The 16243-nt window shown below is 38.5% G+C and overlaps 2 protein-coding genes across 3 annotated transcripts in view; both read right to left on the reverse strand.

The window, feature by feature from the left end:
• Positions 1-16243, reverse strand: part of LOC134631351 (mothers against decapentaplegic homolog 3-like) — a 284592-nt gene that overhangs the window by 140287 nt on the left and 128062 nt on the right. The window lies entirely within an intron of this gene.
• map2k1 (mitogen-activated protein kinase kinase 1) lies at positions 26-10599 on the reverse strand. The gene is made up of 11 exons (XM_063479573.1): positions 10318-10599; positions 3048-3258; positions 2594-2740; positions 2308-2385; positions 2121-2172; positions 1448-1572; positions 1085-1292; positions 833-897; positions 650-708; positions 501-546; positions 26-425 (listed from the first exon to the last, which is right to left on the reverse strand). The coding sequence occupies exons 1-11, from the start codon at positions 10398-10400 to the stop codon at positions 312-314; spliced, it is 1188 nt and encodes a 395-aa protein (XP_063335643.1). The 5' UTR covers positions 10401-10599; the 3' UTR covers positions 26-311.

A 16243-nucleotide genomic window follows, 5' to 3' on the forward strand; every position in this document is an offset into this window, starting at 1 on the left:
GTCATTCAAACTTTATTCACAGGACTTATTTATTCCACATAAGCTAGCAAAGGTTTTGCACTGTGAAGACTTGGGGTTACAAAGGAATATCAAGCACAGGTAGAGCAGCATTTGTCAAGATTAAATTAAATCTTTAGAAAAAAGATGGCTTTTCAGGAAGGCCTGCAAGGTAGCCCAAAGACTTGTTCAATACATAGTTTCACTTGGCATTTAGGTTTGTACACTTTAATCAGTATAAACAGTTTTATATACCAATAATAGAAATTAGTCATTAGAAGACTTTGATGTGGGTGTTGTAGGCAGGACAGGCCTCACATTGTGGTACCGTGTGTTGGTGTCAAAGGCTGACTGAGTCCAATGGTGGTGCACAGCCAGCCAGCAAAGTCAACTTCCTCTGCTTCTGAGTTTTTAATGAAAGGATGCACCTGAAGAAAAGGAGAGCTTTTAGATGCATAGAGATAAGGAGTGTAATAAGTGAATATTAAGAGTGCAAACCTTACCATCAACTGTTTCAAGTCTGCTCTCTCTGCTGGGTTTTTAATCAAGCTGGAGTGGAAACAAAACATCTTAGTGTAGTCCCGTGAAGCACCACTAGGTGGCATAAGATTATGTGCAGTGTAGGTGAGGGAAAACGATGTCTTCTACCTACCATTTATCAACAAAGTCTTGGAATTCAGAACTAAATACAGCAGGCAGTTTTGGTGGAGGCTGAAATTTAGAGGTTTGTGTAAGTCAAATATCGCGTTAAATTGCTCCTAAAGGCATTAATACACTGTAGCCTAGCATCTATCTACGCAATACCAGCATGTGTAGATAAATCCAGTAAACTCACCTCATTAACAATGTAATCAAGAAGCTCAAAAATGGCCATCGGAGGTCTGCTGTCTGGGCCGTATGCTGTTAAGGGGGTGGAACCAAAATAATCAGCCCCTTGTAGGTTAGACATTGTGTAATTACTTCAATGACTATGCTGTAACTTATTTAAGCTATTTCATCAGAGCTTTTTGAAATGATATAAAGCTGCTGTAACTTCAGAAACTACACTTCAGAGTTACAGCAAGAACCAGAGCCTTCTCAGACTTACAGCTGCCGGGTCGCCCAGGGGGCCGCGGCTTTGGGGAGGAATCACTGGAGGCTGCCTCCCCTTCCACTGGGAAGCCGAAAATCTGTTCGAGCTCCTTAGCATCAGGTGGTGGAATAGGAAAGCGTCCAATGGCCATTTCAACCAGTGACAGACCCATGCTCCAGATGTCCGACTGAACAGAATAGTGGGTGCCTTGTAAGCGCTCGGGCTAAACAACACATAACACAAGTAGTGTCACTTATCAGTAGTATAGCTTTTACTTATTTTATTACATTTCTAAACCGACAGGTAAATGACAGCTATGTTAAGTGGCACACGTAAACTTGCAGACAGATTACTGACGAGTTTTCCATTTTAACTCACCGACATGTATGACCGAGTGCCCACAAAGGAGTTGGCCATGGAGTCTATAAGCTGTCCGCTCACTCCAAAGTCACACAGCTTGATCTCACCACGGGAATTCACTAGGATGTTAGAAGGCTTGACATCTGAAAGAGGGACACGCAGTGTTTAGGAGAACACAGTGGGCAAGCGTTTCAACAGGCAGCATCAGCACAGAACAAACTGCTGCAGGCATTTTGTGCTGCTTGTGCTGACTCGTTTTACAGTTTCATCCCTACAACAAAGATTTAACTGAGCCTTTAAATAGGGACTGACTGTATTCTAAGTTTTGTATTAAAACAAGAGGTAGGTGATCACTGTGTTGCTGTCAGGTCACGCCTCCACTTATATGTTAGAAAACAAGCTTTTACACCCAGTATGACCACAATATGACAGAAAGAAACGTTAAAGTGAAAAAAATCTGTTCAAATGTAACTATCAGAAAAAACAAGAGCTTTAAACTTCCCCCTCAGATGTAACAAAAACATACTGGCTAATACAAAAACCAAATCAGACTTCCGTGTAATCATATCTTCACCTCTCTGCTAGTGCCAGACATATGATTTGATCTAGGCTTTATGTATAGCAAAACTAAGGAAAGGTATTTTAAAGGCCAGGTGAAGAAAATTAAATTATATTTAATTGAAATACGGACCTCTGTGCATGATCTTGTGCTTCTCCCTCAGGTAGGAAAGACCTTTAATGACCTGCAAAGACAAACATTGCATAACAGCACAGCAAAGGCACAGATAATTTGGTACTGCCAAAGAAGTATAAGAAACTTAGCTCTAGTGCGATGGCCAGAGCATGAAATAAGTGGGAGAGGTGTTAAAGCTACCCACAGCAATGCTGACTTTGCCAAGGATCTGCTCTGGGATCTTGCCTGCTTTCTTCAGTGATTGGTCCAGGGAGCCACCGTCCTATGAACAACAGACGGGGACAAATGGAGAGGATTCAAAATAAAAATTTGTGAAAAACAACACATTTCATCAAAAATAGCTTGTTTCCATACCAACCAGGCTGTAAATGGAGGGCAAGAAATACCTAACAACTTTCAGTATAGTCTGTAAAAGAAAGCAAAAACACTACCGGAAAAACACTGGCAAGCATAACATTAATAAACTATACCATATGCTCCATGCAGATGCTGATTTCTCCATCGCTGTAAAAAGCCCCATAGAAGCCCACAATATATGGGGAGTTGCACTCATGTAGCACCTGCAGCTCCCTAATGATCTGGTTCCTGATGGCTGGTTTAATCTCAAGGTGGATCAGCTGGAACACAGCAGGGCTCATGTTTTTAATTATGCTTCCGTAACACAGAGAAGAAAAATGCTAGACAATACAAGCACAGACAAGAACATGCTTTATGATCAAAAATGATCATTAAGGAAAAAGATTTAATATTGAAGCACATCTTGTTTCAGCTAGGGGACGATTTTTAACAGCAGCATTTGGGGTTTTGGACGGTCTGCTGTCCCATTAACCCACATTTAAGGCTGTGCACAAACACTGGAGTAATGATGCCTCTTGGACATACTGGAGTAAAAAATAGCTTTCAGACAGCCGTGCTGCAGCTTACCTTCCTTGCCATAATCAGACCCGAGGGTCGGTGGGAGACCTTAAAGACAACTCCTCCGTTGCCGGCACCGAGCTCGCAGATCTTCTCAAAGTCATCGTCCTTCAGCTCTCCCACCTTCTGCTTCTGTGTCAGAAAGGCCTCCAAGCGTTTCCGCTGCTGCTCATCCAACTCGAGCTCCTCTAGTTTTTTCTGCAGTGCCTCCAAGTTTGTTCTTGTTAAGAGTAAGGTAATGAAAGACAGAAGACGATGAGAAACGTGAATTGTTATTGTATTCAGTTCAGAGACTAAACTGTCAGATCTCCTCTCATTAGATATCAATGACCAGGTGGTCACACTATTTTTATTCCTCATGCTTTCATCTCACATGATTGGTTTGAGTTCCAAAAGTCTGAATTTGTGAGTCTCCCAAGAAATGTGTGACTCAAAAAGGTGTTTCCGATCCATGGATACCGACTTATGGCAAGTCAAATTTGATTACCAGTCCAAACTTTTAATAGTTAGCGCAACAGAAAAGAGCCAGCAGAGCAGAGTACAAAAACACAAGGGCATAAAAATAAACTTTAATATCCATAAATATTATAAATACAGTATGGTTGCTCCATAGATTGTGTTTCTTCAAGTTAGATATATCTAGATTTCAAACTACCGTTCAACATTAGTAAGGTTTTTCTCCTTGTCACACACAAACACACTCACTCCCCCACATTCAGCTTGCTGGGATCTGCTCACCACAGATAATCCACATACTCCACATCCAGACCTACTGCATCTATTATGTCATCCTCAGAGATAAGACTGAGCTAAGTGTAGTACCTCCTGCACATTCCTCAGGAATAATGTTAAACAAAGAGGGAGCCAGCAGAGAGAGCTGGGTGTGCTTTATTATCCCTTTTCAGATCCCAGTGTGAGAAAGCTTTAAATGATCTTTCCTTGAGAAACTAATTGTCTAGTGAACTCTGCTGATCTGCTGCCCTTTGACCTCCCACTCAACTGCCTCAAAACACTGTCCACACCGCCACGCACAGCCAGTCTAAGACTTTAAAAAATATTAGCTGGAAGCTGCTGTGAAGACCACAGAGATGTCCTGTTATTAGTGTCAAACATTTGGCCTGTGAATGTTAAAAATTTGCAATTTAATTGTTTACGCTGCAAATGATTAAAGTATCAAACAAAAGCATGTATGATTCATATGTGCTGCTGTCTTCATTCAGCTAAGAGAAAATCATTTAAATGAATTATTTAATTGCCAGCCTACCAGATTTTCGTGACAATATGACTATGTGGTGATGAGAAGATCTTCATCAGTCTTAGTGGTAATTACGCTTTTTATTCCTCATCTTTTTTTTTAACTTAATAACGACTCACTGGAGAGCAGCTCTTCTCCCTGCACAGCTCCGCACAGCAAAGAGAGGGTTAAGTGGTTTTATTTTTGACAGTAGGCCTGCATATCCATGGAGACGAGGTGCCGAGTTTGAGCTGGCTGTGGGTGGCGTGGGCGTTTTGTCGACAAGAGCTGGAGGTGGAGGAGGATGAGAGGAGAAGCCTGAAACACTCTACACAATGTACGAGGGAGGGACTACAGTAGCGCCACACTGCAGGCCCCCTCCCTTCCAGGTGCAGGAAGAAGTGAGCACGACGCTGGCCTTTTGAGCTCCATCCACACTAAAGAACAAGGACATCCAGCAGAACTTGAATGTGAGAAGCACAATAACTCTACACCTTGACATCAAGCAAGTTAAAGAAAATGCATTTTTAATAAATGAGAGTCTGTGAGACACACATTTATCTATCAGGTTTTGGTTTATGGCTTCAGCCAAAGAGGTATTCAGCTACTTATTACTTCAACATGCGTTGCTTAGATTTTTTTCAAATAATAGTTCAACACAGCTCTGCAGAACCAAGATTTTATTAAAAATTGATATGCGATTGAACAGTCTCTTTTAAACTATTATTTGAAAAATGGTTGCTGTTGAAGCTACAGCTGTTTCCATCTGTTTCCATTCTGTATCTCTCTTTTCTAAGCATTGCATCGTGTGCAGGTACGTTAAGAGACTATGCAAAATTACCGGATGTGTAAACATACGTGCCCTGTAAAGATTACAATTCAAGAAACCTGTAGCATGGATAGCTGAACCTGAAGGTGCACAGTAAATGTAACAAATGGGAGAATTACAGTATTTTTAGTGAGTGTCAATCACTTACTGTTGGAGGAATTAAAACCAGAATGAGTTCCTCAGAAAACCTTTTTTTTTTTTTACTGTAATTGAAAACTGAGTATCTGTTGCTCTCTAACAAAAAGCATATAGTAAGCAATATGTTAAATAAATAAATAAATAATAAAAAAGAGCCACAAACTATGGCTGCTGTCAATATTTATCAATAATTTAGTTTTCCAGAACCTTAGAGAGGTTTTCACCTATGTGATGGCAGTAGCTTATCCAAGATGAAGTATAAGGGTCTATCCAAAACAAGCTGTTTGTATTTGTTCTCAGCTCTCCCCTGATAATATTCCATCCTTGGTTGGCATTATATGGGCCACTCATTGCAGTTCTCCAATGGCTTGCAGCCATTTCATGCTGAAAAAGCATTTGGCGTGCTGGAATGGCTGTCCTTTTTCACAAGAGTGCAACGGTCTGGTTTCAATAAGAGGCTCATCGATTGGATTAAGCTCATCCACAACCATTATGCAACATATTTGCTCTCTAGTGTCAGCATCCAATCATCTTGTGTCGTGGTGCAAATTACCCAGAATAATGTACTAATTTAAATGAGCGCTTTGAAACATGAGCCTTTTCTTCCCCTTCTGTTCAAAACAGCTGGTGGGTTTTCTTACTTACGGCTATAACGCTGATACATTACGAGAATAGATTTCTGGAAATGTCTCTTTCTGACATTTTTATACTATCTATTTTCATTATGATACACAGTAACTAAATCATAAATGTAAATATTGAAATCAATGACGGTTGAAATTCATTTGGCTGTTTGATTTCAGGGCCATGATATTATTATGCTTATTTTGGTACAGAGAGGCCCAAGGTGTGCCAAGCAAATATCTCTCACAACATTATAGCAACAGAAGTCTGAACTGTTGCTACAACGCAGAGTGGATCCAGCCTTTCATGTTGTTTACACAAAATTCTGCCATCCGAATGTTGCAGCACAAATCGTGACTCATCAGGATCAGGAAACATTTTTCCAATCTTCTTTTGTCCATGCTGAGTGTAGCTTTAATTTCCTGTTCTTAGCTGAGAGGAGTTACCACCCAGTGTGGCCTTCTGCTGTCGTAGGGTTTGATGTGTTGTGTGCTCAGAGATGCTCTTCTGCATACCTGGGTTGTAAAGACTGGTTGGTTATTTTCTTCTGATATCTAATATTAACAAGGGAGTGTAGATAACTGCTGCTCACTGCATATTTTCCTCTTTTCAAAACCATTCTCTGTAAACTCTATGGATATGGTTGTTGCCAACCCATCTGGCATCAACAACCATGCAACCATGCAACGTTCAAAGTCTCTTAAATCACTGTCCACTTTCTGATGCTCAGTTTGAACTTCAGCTTGTACTCTTGCTCATGTCTGCATGCCTAAATGCAATGAGGATTGGCTTATTAGATATTTGTGTTAACAAGCAGCTGAAATGGTGTATCTAATGCACACTGCAATTGTTTCCTAGCATATCTGAATAGATAAACACCCACATTTTAGAAACTTTACTTGTGTTATCTTTGTCTAGTATTTAAATTTATTTGATGACCTGAAACATTTAAGTTTGACAAACGTCTGATATTGGTAACATGAACAACATTTGTTACCACAAACCCACCATCTACCATCACTGGATTGAAACTGGTTTAGCTTTTCCTTAAACCCTCAGGCAGCTGAACTCAAACAGAACTGTGTTTTTATGGAAAAGAGGACTTGAGTAACAGCAGTCCAGCAGTCACTATATGTCAGCAGTGCCACAGTATAACACCTTCTTACATGACAGAGGACACAGGAACCCTCATTCAAAAACAAACAAACAAAAAAACCACAGTGATTCAGAATTCCTGATTGTTGCCTCATCCCAACATGTTGCTCTTTAGTCCATTAGAGCCCGGCCAGCAGCAGCAGGAATGTGCCCGGCTCTCGCCAAACATTATGTCATCATCAATAGCTCCTAATGAACAAAGTAGAGGCACAGCTCATCTGTTTAACATTGTCAGCACCCCAATCCATCACGGATTACTTTAAGTCCTGAAAGTTGATCTGTTGTGCTCACTTCAAGCTCCATGTTTTTATGCATTCAGTATTTTTTGTGCTTTTCCTGTCTTACAGACCATCCAAGTCACACATTAGCCACATATTCATACAGCACTTCATGCACATCCATGGCCAATTTAGAATCACCAATTGATCTTTGGGAAGAGGGCCCAAAAGAAATCCATGCAAGCACAGGGAAAACATTCAAACTCTAAAAAGGAAGGCGCAAGCCAATCGCAAGATTCATGTGCTGCGAGGCAACAGTGCTAACCACTGTACCTAACGTCATACTTTAACTCTACTACAGCTTTGCACAATTCACTATTCAATATAATCCCCTTTCATCGTATACCAGCCCTTCATGCATCTTCTCACTTCATTCACAGTCTAGAAAAAGCCATTTGAGCTCCGGTCCCTTTAAAGCCCCTCTTTCTAAAAGCCCACTTTGTTTTGATTGGCTGTTCTTCTCCTGCTTGATCAGTCTTGTAGAGATTCTGAAACCAACATACAAAACCTACAAAATGTCCACTTTTCACATTCTTGCATACATGTTGGAGCTCAAAATCTGATCCAGAACAGAGCAGACAGCAACAACATCCACAGCAAAACACATTTTAACAGAGTTACTCAATAAGCATTGGGCTCATTTTGATGTCACAAGAAAGTATAAATAAATAAACAAACAGTTTTCCTTCTTTCTTTCTTTCTTTCTTTCTCTTTTAGCACTCCTTCGCAACTGAGAAAGTATTTGATCAAGCTCTAGAACTTGCAGATAACTCTTAAGTAGAACACTGAAGAAAAATTTCCAAGTCCAATGGTTCAGAATCTGGTGATTCTTGGGCCCTTTCTGTGCCCATATAAGGACATTCCTGCCTTATTGACATCAACCAGGCGAAAGGAATGTAAAACAAAATGTCTGCAGCAGCCTTAGCTTTAGGTTCACAGGAATTACATGTACATGATTATCAGCTGATATATATTTTAATGGTGAAAAGCTCTTTACATTCAGTATAATAGAATTCAAACTACAGTAGAGTTTCCATCTAATGCAAGCTAAAGTCAAACATCTGCCCTTAGCTAAAACTAAACTGAATCTTTAAAAATCAGAAGAGGCGGTTCTATTTTTGGTAGCATTTACATTCATCATTTCTTGTATCAATAAACACGATAACTCAAAAGATTTTGAATGAATTCTGATAAAACTTTGTAGGGGTGTAGAGTGGGGTCATGTTAACAATCCATTCAAATTTGGCTTACATCCACCAAGGTCTTCAAGGTCAACCAAATGATTTGTTGGGCAAAAACTGACAAAAAGTCTTACAAGTTTTACACTTGTGGCATGTGTGACATGTATTGTCAACATATAGAGTGTATTGTATATACTGTGTAAAGTTTTTAAATAGGTCACTTATAACCTTTGACCTCTCCAAGGTCAATAGATTAATCTGAAGGTCAAAGTGATACTAGTGATCTGTAGAGCTATTTTTAAAACTATGTTTCTTACTGGTCAAACTTTTATAAAATGTATTTCATCCTTCAAGCTATGCTACAAATTCATTTGTACTGGGAACAGTTAAGAAATGATACTGGTTTATGGGGATTTTAAATACCACATTATAGTTTGTATCCAAATATCATGTCATTGACTTTTGGCCTCACTTTTACATTTCTACTACTCTAATTTGTATCTTACTAAAAACTTCCTAAAGTATATTTCTTCCTGTTTTTTTTTTTTTTGTATTTTCTAAATCTTAATGTGGTGGACTAGTGGACACATTAAAAAAATCTTTCTTGTTTCTTTAAAATTACCATTACTTAACGCAAAATGGTATTCAAACATGACTCAGTGTCATTTTTTTAAGTCTTTAATTCATTGCCAAAGACACAGATGGCCTTCAGATGTGCGCTCTAACAACGAAACAATGATATATTCAGACTCTACAACGCATCAGAAAAGCAGCCATCATAACCGATGACACGTTATGTAATTCTCATCTCAACTGATCCAGCTTGTTGCAGGACTCACTGGGCTTTTCTCTGCAAACTGAGGGCTAGAGGAGGATGTCAAAACAATTTTATGTCTCCATTACAGTGTTTTGTCAAACAATGGTGGGAGCAGGCCTTTGCAGAACTTCTTCAGCAGACAGAAATATAATTCTGTGTGCTGCCTTGCTGGAAAGCTCTATCTCTAACTAATCACACCAAGTGGGTTGTGAGAGTAACACGGAGACCTGTCCATCCATGACACCACGAAGAGGACTTGACAGCCGGATGTTACAGAAATATTATAATGAGAAACACAGTAACAATTTGTGAAAATGACCCGTGGCATGAGTAAAACGGGAAAAATGAATGAAATCACGAGGACTTTGACAGCTATTTAGCGCTTGAAAAGATAAAGTGAAATGAGTTTCCAGTTTTCTCCATTTTACATCATTAAAAATTAAACTTCTTTAACTATTTGATAGCTGATTAGTGTGTAACAAATAGTCCAGATATCATGTAGTTTACTGAATTATGATTTAGTGGCTGTTTTAATAACTGTTCAAGCATTTTTTAGAGCCAAAAAATTATCAATGTGAGCAACCTCTGTTTATTCCCTGTTTTATTTCAGTGTGAACGGAGTATCTCTGTGTCTTGGATTGTGCTCGAAGAGTAAATCTAAAGAATTAATCCATCAATGCTGTAGCCTATAAAAATGCTACATGCAACCCAAACCACATAAGCTATTTGAGGAACCATTAATGGTCAATGGTTAACGTGTCAGTAACTTTTCAGATTTAAAAATATTTCATTTTCTCAGTACAGCAACTGATAACAATGCAAATGATCAATAGTTGCAGTAGAGGACAAGGTTTCAGGAACCCACACAAATACTTGGTGCAGAGTACTCGAGCACACACACACACGGTATTGGCTGCTGTCATACTGAATCCAACATATATTAGGTTATGTATCAGAAAGCAGTTATCTGTGTACTACATTCCCCTATCTGGATATCAGAAGCAGATTAATATTGACACTCACTCTGTGGCTCCGCTGCCGTTGATAGTGTTTCCATCAGGGATGGGGTTGAGTTGGATCGGCTCAGGCTTCCTTCTCTTCTGCATGTTACGTGCAAGAAACAAGCTGGTGTAAAAAAAAAACAAAACAACAACAACAAATCAACACACGAGCTGCAGCAGTGTAGACGGAAGCCCGATACAGAAGGGGTAGCTGATATTAAGAAGACACTGTTTATCGGCACTGACTGACAGGGGAAGAAACAGGCAAGGGTTGTAATGCACTGCAAGGCTGAGCAGCTGATTTCTTCTTAATGGGTGGAGGTGAATGAAACGTCACAAAATATTTTCATTGGTCTTCCGGAAAGCGTGGCTGGGCTTGTTGCAGCTCTCCCTCTGCTGGTGATAGGCGGTATTACCATGCTGTTACCCAAAGTTTCGTTTAAACTTTAAAAGAACAGGAAGGCGGTCACTAAAAGGAGCCTATTAGCCAAAACTAGAGTAGCTTTGCATTTAAAAAAAAAAAGATCTTCATTTATAAGAAATGCCGTCACTGACTTCATCCTAAAACAAGTCACTTTAGCCTCTTTCTTCGGATTGGCTGCCCCTCCTAAACTGAAAGTTTGAACAACAATTGGGTGGGCCCAGAGCTGAGTGCTTTAAGGGCTTTCCGCTCTCACTGACATAAATTATCTGAAACTGAGCACTTAAAGAAGTCTGAAATCTGAGCTTTTGGCTCACAGGGATTACTCATACATAAACTGACCTCTTTATTCGAAACTTTGACCACATTTAACATGGCCAATGTTAAATATGGAAAAATATTACATAACATATGAAAGAAAATAAGTAAAAAGATAATAGGTCCACTTTTAGGACCATTAGCTCACATCCTAATAATAATAATAATAATAATAAGAAGAAGAAGAAGAAGAAGAAGAAGAATGGTAATACCCAGTGATTTTTACTGGGAAATGTAGCCTCTGGATACAGAGGCTCTGACTATCATTGTCCAGAATGGCATAAAAACCTAATAGATTACCATAACATAAACAAGGACTGCTTTCCTCCACAGGGAACCACACAGTCTGCTACTAGAACAAACTCTAACCACCAAGCAAAATGACAATCACCCCCACTTATTGCTTAGTGGGGTAAGCAATAAGTATGATGCTTATGAGGGCCCATAAAATGGACTCTGAAAACCATCGAAAACCAGCTAGAACTAGAATGGTGACAGAAAAAGTAAAAATATGTGATGGAAGTGTATTTCAAGACCTCATATGACCACTAATAACCTTGCGAACAACAGAAGGGACATTATTAAAAACGAGACTGACAGAGACTGAAATTCAAAGGATAAAAGATAAAACATCTCAAGAGCGGGGAAGAGATGTGACTCACCAAGAAAACAATGTTGCAGCATTAAGTGCTGAGGGAAATGAGCAGAGCGATGAAGTAAACCAACCAAATGAATCAGACCACCCAAATGCAACACAGTGCTGATAAAAAAGTAGAGGAAATGGTAAACAACATCCTGAGAAAATGGTAGACTGAAAAAGAAATGCTGATGAAAGACCACTAATGCTAAAGATTAAATGTGACAGGCATGCAAAATCAGCATTACAAATAACTAATAGAGCAATCATGGCTATTAAGAATAGGCTTGATGATAAGCCAACCCTTGCTGAAGTGAACAAATTATTTTATGCCGCTGCCTCTGCAGTCAGTGACATCTTAGGCAACAACAGTGGAGGCAACAACAACAGCTATCCAAAAAATCCAGAAACTGGGAGACCCTGGGGAATGATGGTGTAACAAGCTTCTGGCTAAAACAACAGCACTACATGAAAACCTGACACGATCATAGAAAACCATGAAGAATGGCCTCCTTATTGTTAGTGTCCAACTAATGCAGTCGACTAACAAGTGGTACTACTTAATCCTACACTGTGTAAGACTTTAAAATGAATACCAATAGCCAGATCCTACAAGAATCTGGTGGACAACAACTTGCTAGCACTAAAACAAAAATACTGTAGTTATGTAGGAGTTATGTAGATCAACTACTTATGAATAAAGCCATAAAGAAGGCGATTAAGACTGGGAAAAGAAATAATCTTACTTCTTTTGGTTGACCAAAAGAAAGTATTCATCTCTGTTCAAAAAAAGAACATTTCAGGGAAAAATAAAATACAATGGAAAGTTTAGTTGGCGATTCCTTAATTGGCAGTTCGAGTCACTGTGAATCTGTGTCTCTGTGTTACCATTGCAATAGACTGGCAACCTGTTTAGGGTGTACCACAACTTACTCCCTCTGACAGCTGTATTCGGCTCCAGTCTCCCTGTGACCCTGAATATGATGAGATGGATCGATGGATAGAAAAGATGTTCTGTACTCTCGAAAGACATTAGATGGAAGAGGCCTTACTCAGATTGAGAGCACATACAAAATAACAAAACAAATACATTGGACACATACCTCAAACATAAAGAAGACAATCTCCTTAACAAAGCTGAAGATAGTGAAAGAACTAAAAAAAAAGAAAAGAAAAATCATTATCACTGCACTAATGAAGCCATTATATTCAAAAAAGAGCTCAATATGCCAAAGATACAGCTAATGGAAAATGAGCCAACCACCAGCTAAGCAGAAATGGCAGGCAAACATCAACCCTATAACAATGAAAGAGAAAATGGGAAGAAAATGCTCCGGACAGTATTTGAAATGAATAAATGGCAGAGATGTGGACCAAACAAGCTGCTGGCTTAAAACAGCAGGCCTACAGTCAGAAACTGAAGGGCTCATTATTGCTGCTCAAGATCAATGCATTAAGATCAACTGCTATTGAAAAGATGAGGCTGAACTGAATTGAACTGAAACAAGATCTTGAATCATGGCATCAATTCAATGGCCTTGACAAATGTGACAACTTTTAAAAAGTGGAAGTTAACAAACACTGAATATGAGGTAAATAAGAAGAGACAATAGAACATCTAGTGTCTGGCTGCTATGAATTAACTCAAACAGAATAAATAGACTTTTATATCTTTCTATCTTAGATCTGTCAAAAAAAACTGATAAACAAATCAAGACCAACATGACTTAGTTAGTTAGTTAGTTAGTTAGTTAGTTAGTTAGTTAGTTAGTTAGTTGTCTCCTCATCCTCCACTCACCGCCATCTGGTCACAGCAGATAACTGCCCCACCCTGAGACTGGTTCTATTGGAGGTTGGCCCCTAGGCAGTGCTCACATAATGAGGACTTTATCCGTTAAGATGGCATTGGTAGTTCTGTTCAAGGAATAAGCTTGGCCTCATGCGTGAACAGAGCAGGACTTTAAGAATGATAATCTCTGGAGAGATCTGAAAATGGCAGTGCACCATTGCTCCCCATCCAACCTGCTGTAGCTTGTGAAGTTTTGCAAAGAAGATTGGGAGAAACCACCCAAATATAGGTGTGCCAAGCTTGTAGCATCCTACACAAAAATACTAGAGGCTCCAATTGCTGCCAAAGACGATTCAAGAAAATACTGAGAAAAGGCTATTTTGAGTGAAAAATGAATTAATCAATTGATGACATGACAAAATGTGAAACAAGTGAGGCTCTAACGGAGTTAGGGGCTTACTCCATTTTGGGTGGAAAAGTATATGTTGCTTTATGCAGTTTAGTCCTTGATCGCAGGCAGGGTCATAAGGTAAAGAAGTCACAAACCGAATGAATGAGCAGGAATTTGAAAAAAATAAAGTTCTGCCAGACAAATGTGTGGTTTTCATTTGGCTGCTTGACCAGTTTTTAATTTTCATATTAAATATCAGTGAGTCTAACATTCTTGAACTAATCATTTGAGAGGTTAACCGAGAAAAATCTGACATCTGAAATCAGGAAGTAATTGCCCCAAAATAGATCCCAAGCAAAAATGGTAAAAAACAAACAAACAAACTGGTTTATTATTATTATAAGTAAAAAGTATGTTATTAAATAAACATAGATGAGTTAAAAGGATCATCTGAAATTGGAAAGACTCAAGTGGGTAAATGAATGGATAAATGTATGTAGCCACTTTCTACCACTGCAAATTACAGGTTTTATATCAGCTGATTTTTAAATTTTATGAACTCAAACAGGATTAGTTTGAGGCCACAAAAGTAGCTATTAGAAAATAAAAGGATTCAGTAATTTTCCACCAGAAGGTTATTCCAGCAATTCAAGGACATCTTTGAAACATCTTATATAATTGTTTGAGGAGACTTGATGTTTGTCAGAATTTTGTGGGCCGATGTGTAAGGGACACCTCATGAATTGTGTTAGAGCAAGTAGTTGCTTTTCTAAGTCATGGCGAGTTTCCATTTAATGGGGAAATCTAATAACATGGTGACTTATTTGTTCGGAGTTTGCATTTTTAAAAGACAATATAATTAGGGAAGATGTATTTAATTTGGACTCAGCTGGGTGCACCTGGATTTAATGACAGGTACATCTATTACAATATAACACAGCAGCTCTGCTTACAGGTTTTGATGGCATCATCAGAAAATTCAGTGATAAATACATCGCTGTGATCTTACTTTGCAAGATGTCATTTGTGCCATTAACATATTTATAAAGAGATGTTTTTATTTAAACTGAAATTTAGGCATTGATATAGACACTACTAAAAATAATACCAATAATAATGACACTCAATCATCAGTATAATGCAAAGTTGGTTATGAGATATCAGTCTGTCCAGTTATGAAGTTTCACTTTCACAGTTTGAAGAATGTGGAGGAAAGGCAAGGTGAGCTGGACACGGCCATCGAACACGGCCAACAGCAGGGCCAGTATCCGCTCCTTTGTGCAAGGAGAAACTGAAGGATCACGATCAGACCCCTACAAAATGACCTCCAGCAGTTCCCTTAATTTTTTTGAACAGTGTATATTAGAAGCTCCTCTGAGTATAATGCAGCCCATTTTAACGGCACCATAACTCGAAATCATTCGATGCAATTAACATCTCTGTCACAGAGTCAGTGATGAAAGAAACAGTCGCCACCAAGTCTATATCTAATTAACATGAATCATGATTGATCTACAAAAAGTTGTGTTAAATACGTTTCCTCATTATAAAATAATAGCAAAGGATTTTTTTTAGGATCAATAAGGAAAAAGCCAGAAACTGCATGTTGTAGTGCAAATAAACAAGATTTGACTGAAGTTGGCTACTAAAAACATAGCGACGACAAAATAAAGCAGTGCAAAAGAAATGAAAACTACCCAGCCCTCTTTACTTCAAGTTATTTTATCCCTTATGTTGTTATCATTTTTTTAAGTTATTTTAAAATACTATTAATTTAAAAATATTTCAAAATACCAATGATACACATGACCTTCATCATGCTTAAATGGTTTCTATTCTTTTTTTCTATAGGTGTTAGGTGTTTACATTAGATGCCAGCTCAGTATATATATATATATATAGGGAGAGAGAGAGAGAGAGAGAGTGAGAGAGAGTGAGAGAGAGAGAGAGAGAGAATAAAGCAAGAGAATCTGATAAAATTACCATTCTGCCTGTTGCTTGTTATTAATATTTTAATATAGGAAACTCATAGGAACAATCTCAAAAGCTATTTGTGATTAATTCACTGTCAAACTATAGTTTTGATATAATGTAGTATTTATATACAGTGGTAATTAAACACATACCAGTTAAGTTAAACCTGGGAAACAAAGCAATGACAAGGCTTATTTATAGTTTTTTTTTTTTTTACTCTTTTTTCTCTTCCTCCCACATTACTTTAAAACTGCAACATCTTCAAATGAGTTGACTTGTAAATAACCCAGTCATCTCATTTGAAGATAGTGTTTTAAAATCATTTTACTATTTTAGGTCATCATTAGCCTCTCAAAAAGGCAGTGAAATTTTCTGTTCGTGCTCTGCTCCTGTTTTATTTATTTCAGACCAAAATCAC

This window comes from Pelmatolapia mariae, linkage group LG7, assembly GCF_036321145.2.
Source record: "Pelmatolapia mariae isolate MD_Pm_ZW linkage group LG7, Pm_UMD_F_2, whole genome shotgun sequence".
Lineage (NCBI taxonomy): Eukaryota > Metazoa > Chordata > Actinopteri > Cichliformes > Cichlidae > Pelmatolapia > Pelmatolapia mariae.

What these genes read in the sequence shown, in the direction of transcription:
- map2k1 (XM_063479573.1), bottom strand. Translation starts at nt 10,400, where the DNA reads ATGCAGAAGAGAAGGAAGCCTGAGCCGATCCAACTCAACCCCATCCCT. An exon ending in GCACTCGGTCATACATGTCG is followed by an intron (nt 1,293 to 1,447) that starts GTGAGTTAAAAT and finishes TGTGTTGTTTAG; the next exon opens with CCCGAGCGCTTACAAGGCAC. An exon ending in CAAGACTTTGTTGATAAATG is followed by an intron (nt 547 to 649) that starts GTAGGTAGAAGA and finishes TTTCCACTCCAG; the next exon opens with CTTGATTAAAAACCCAGCAG.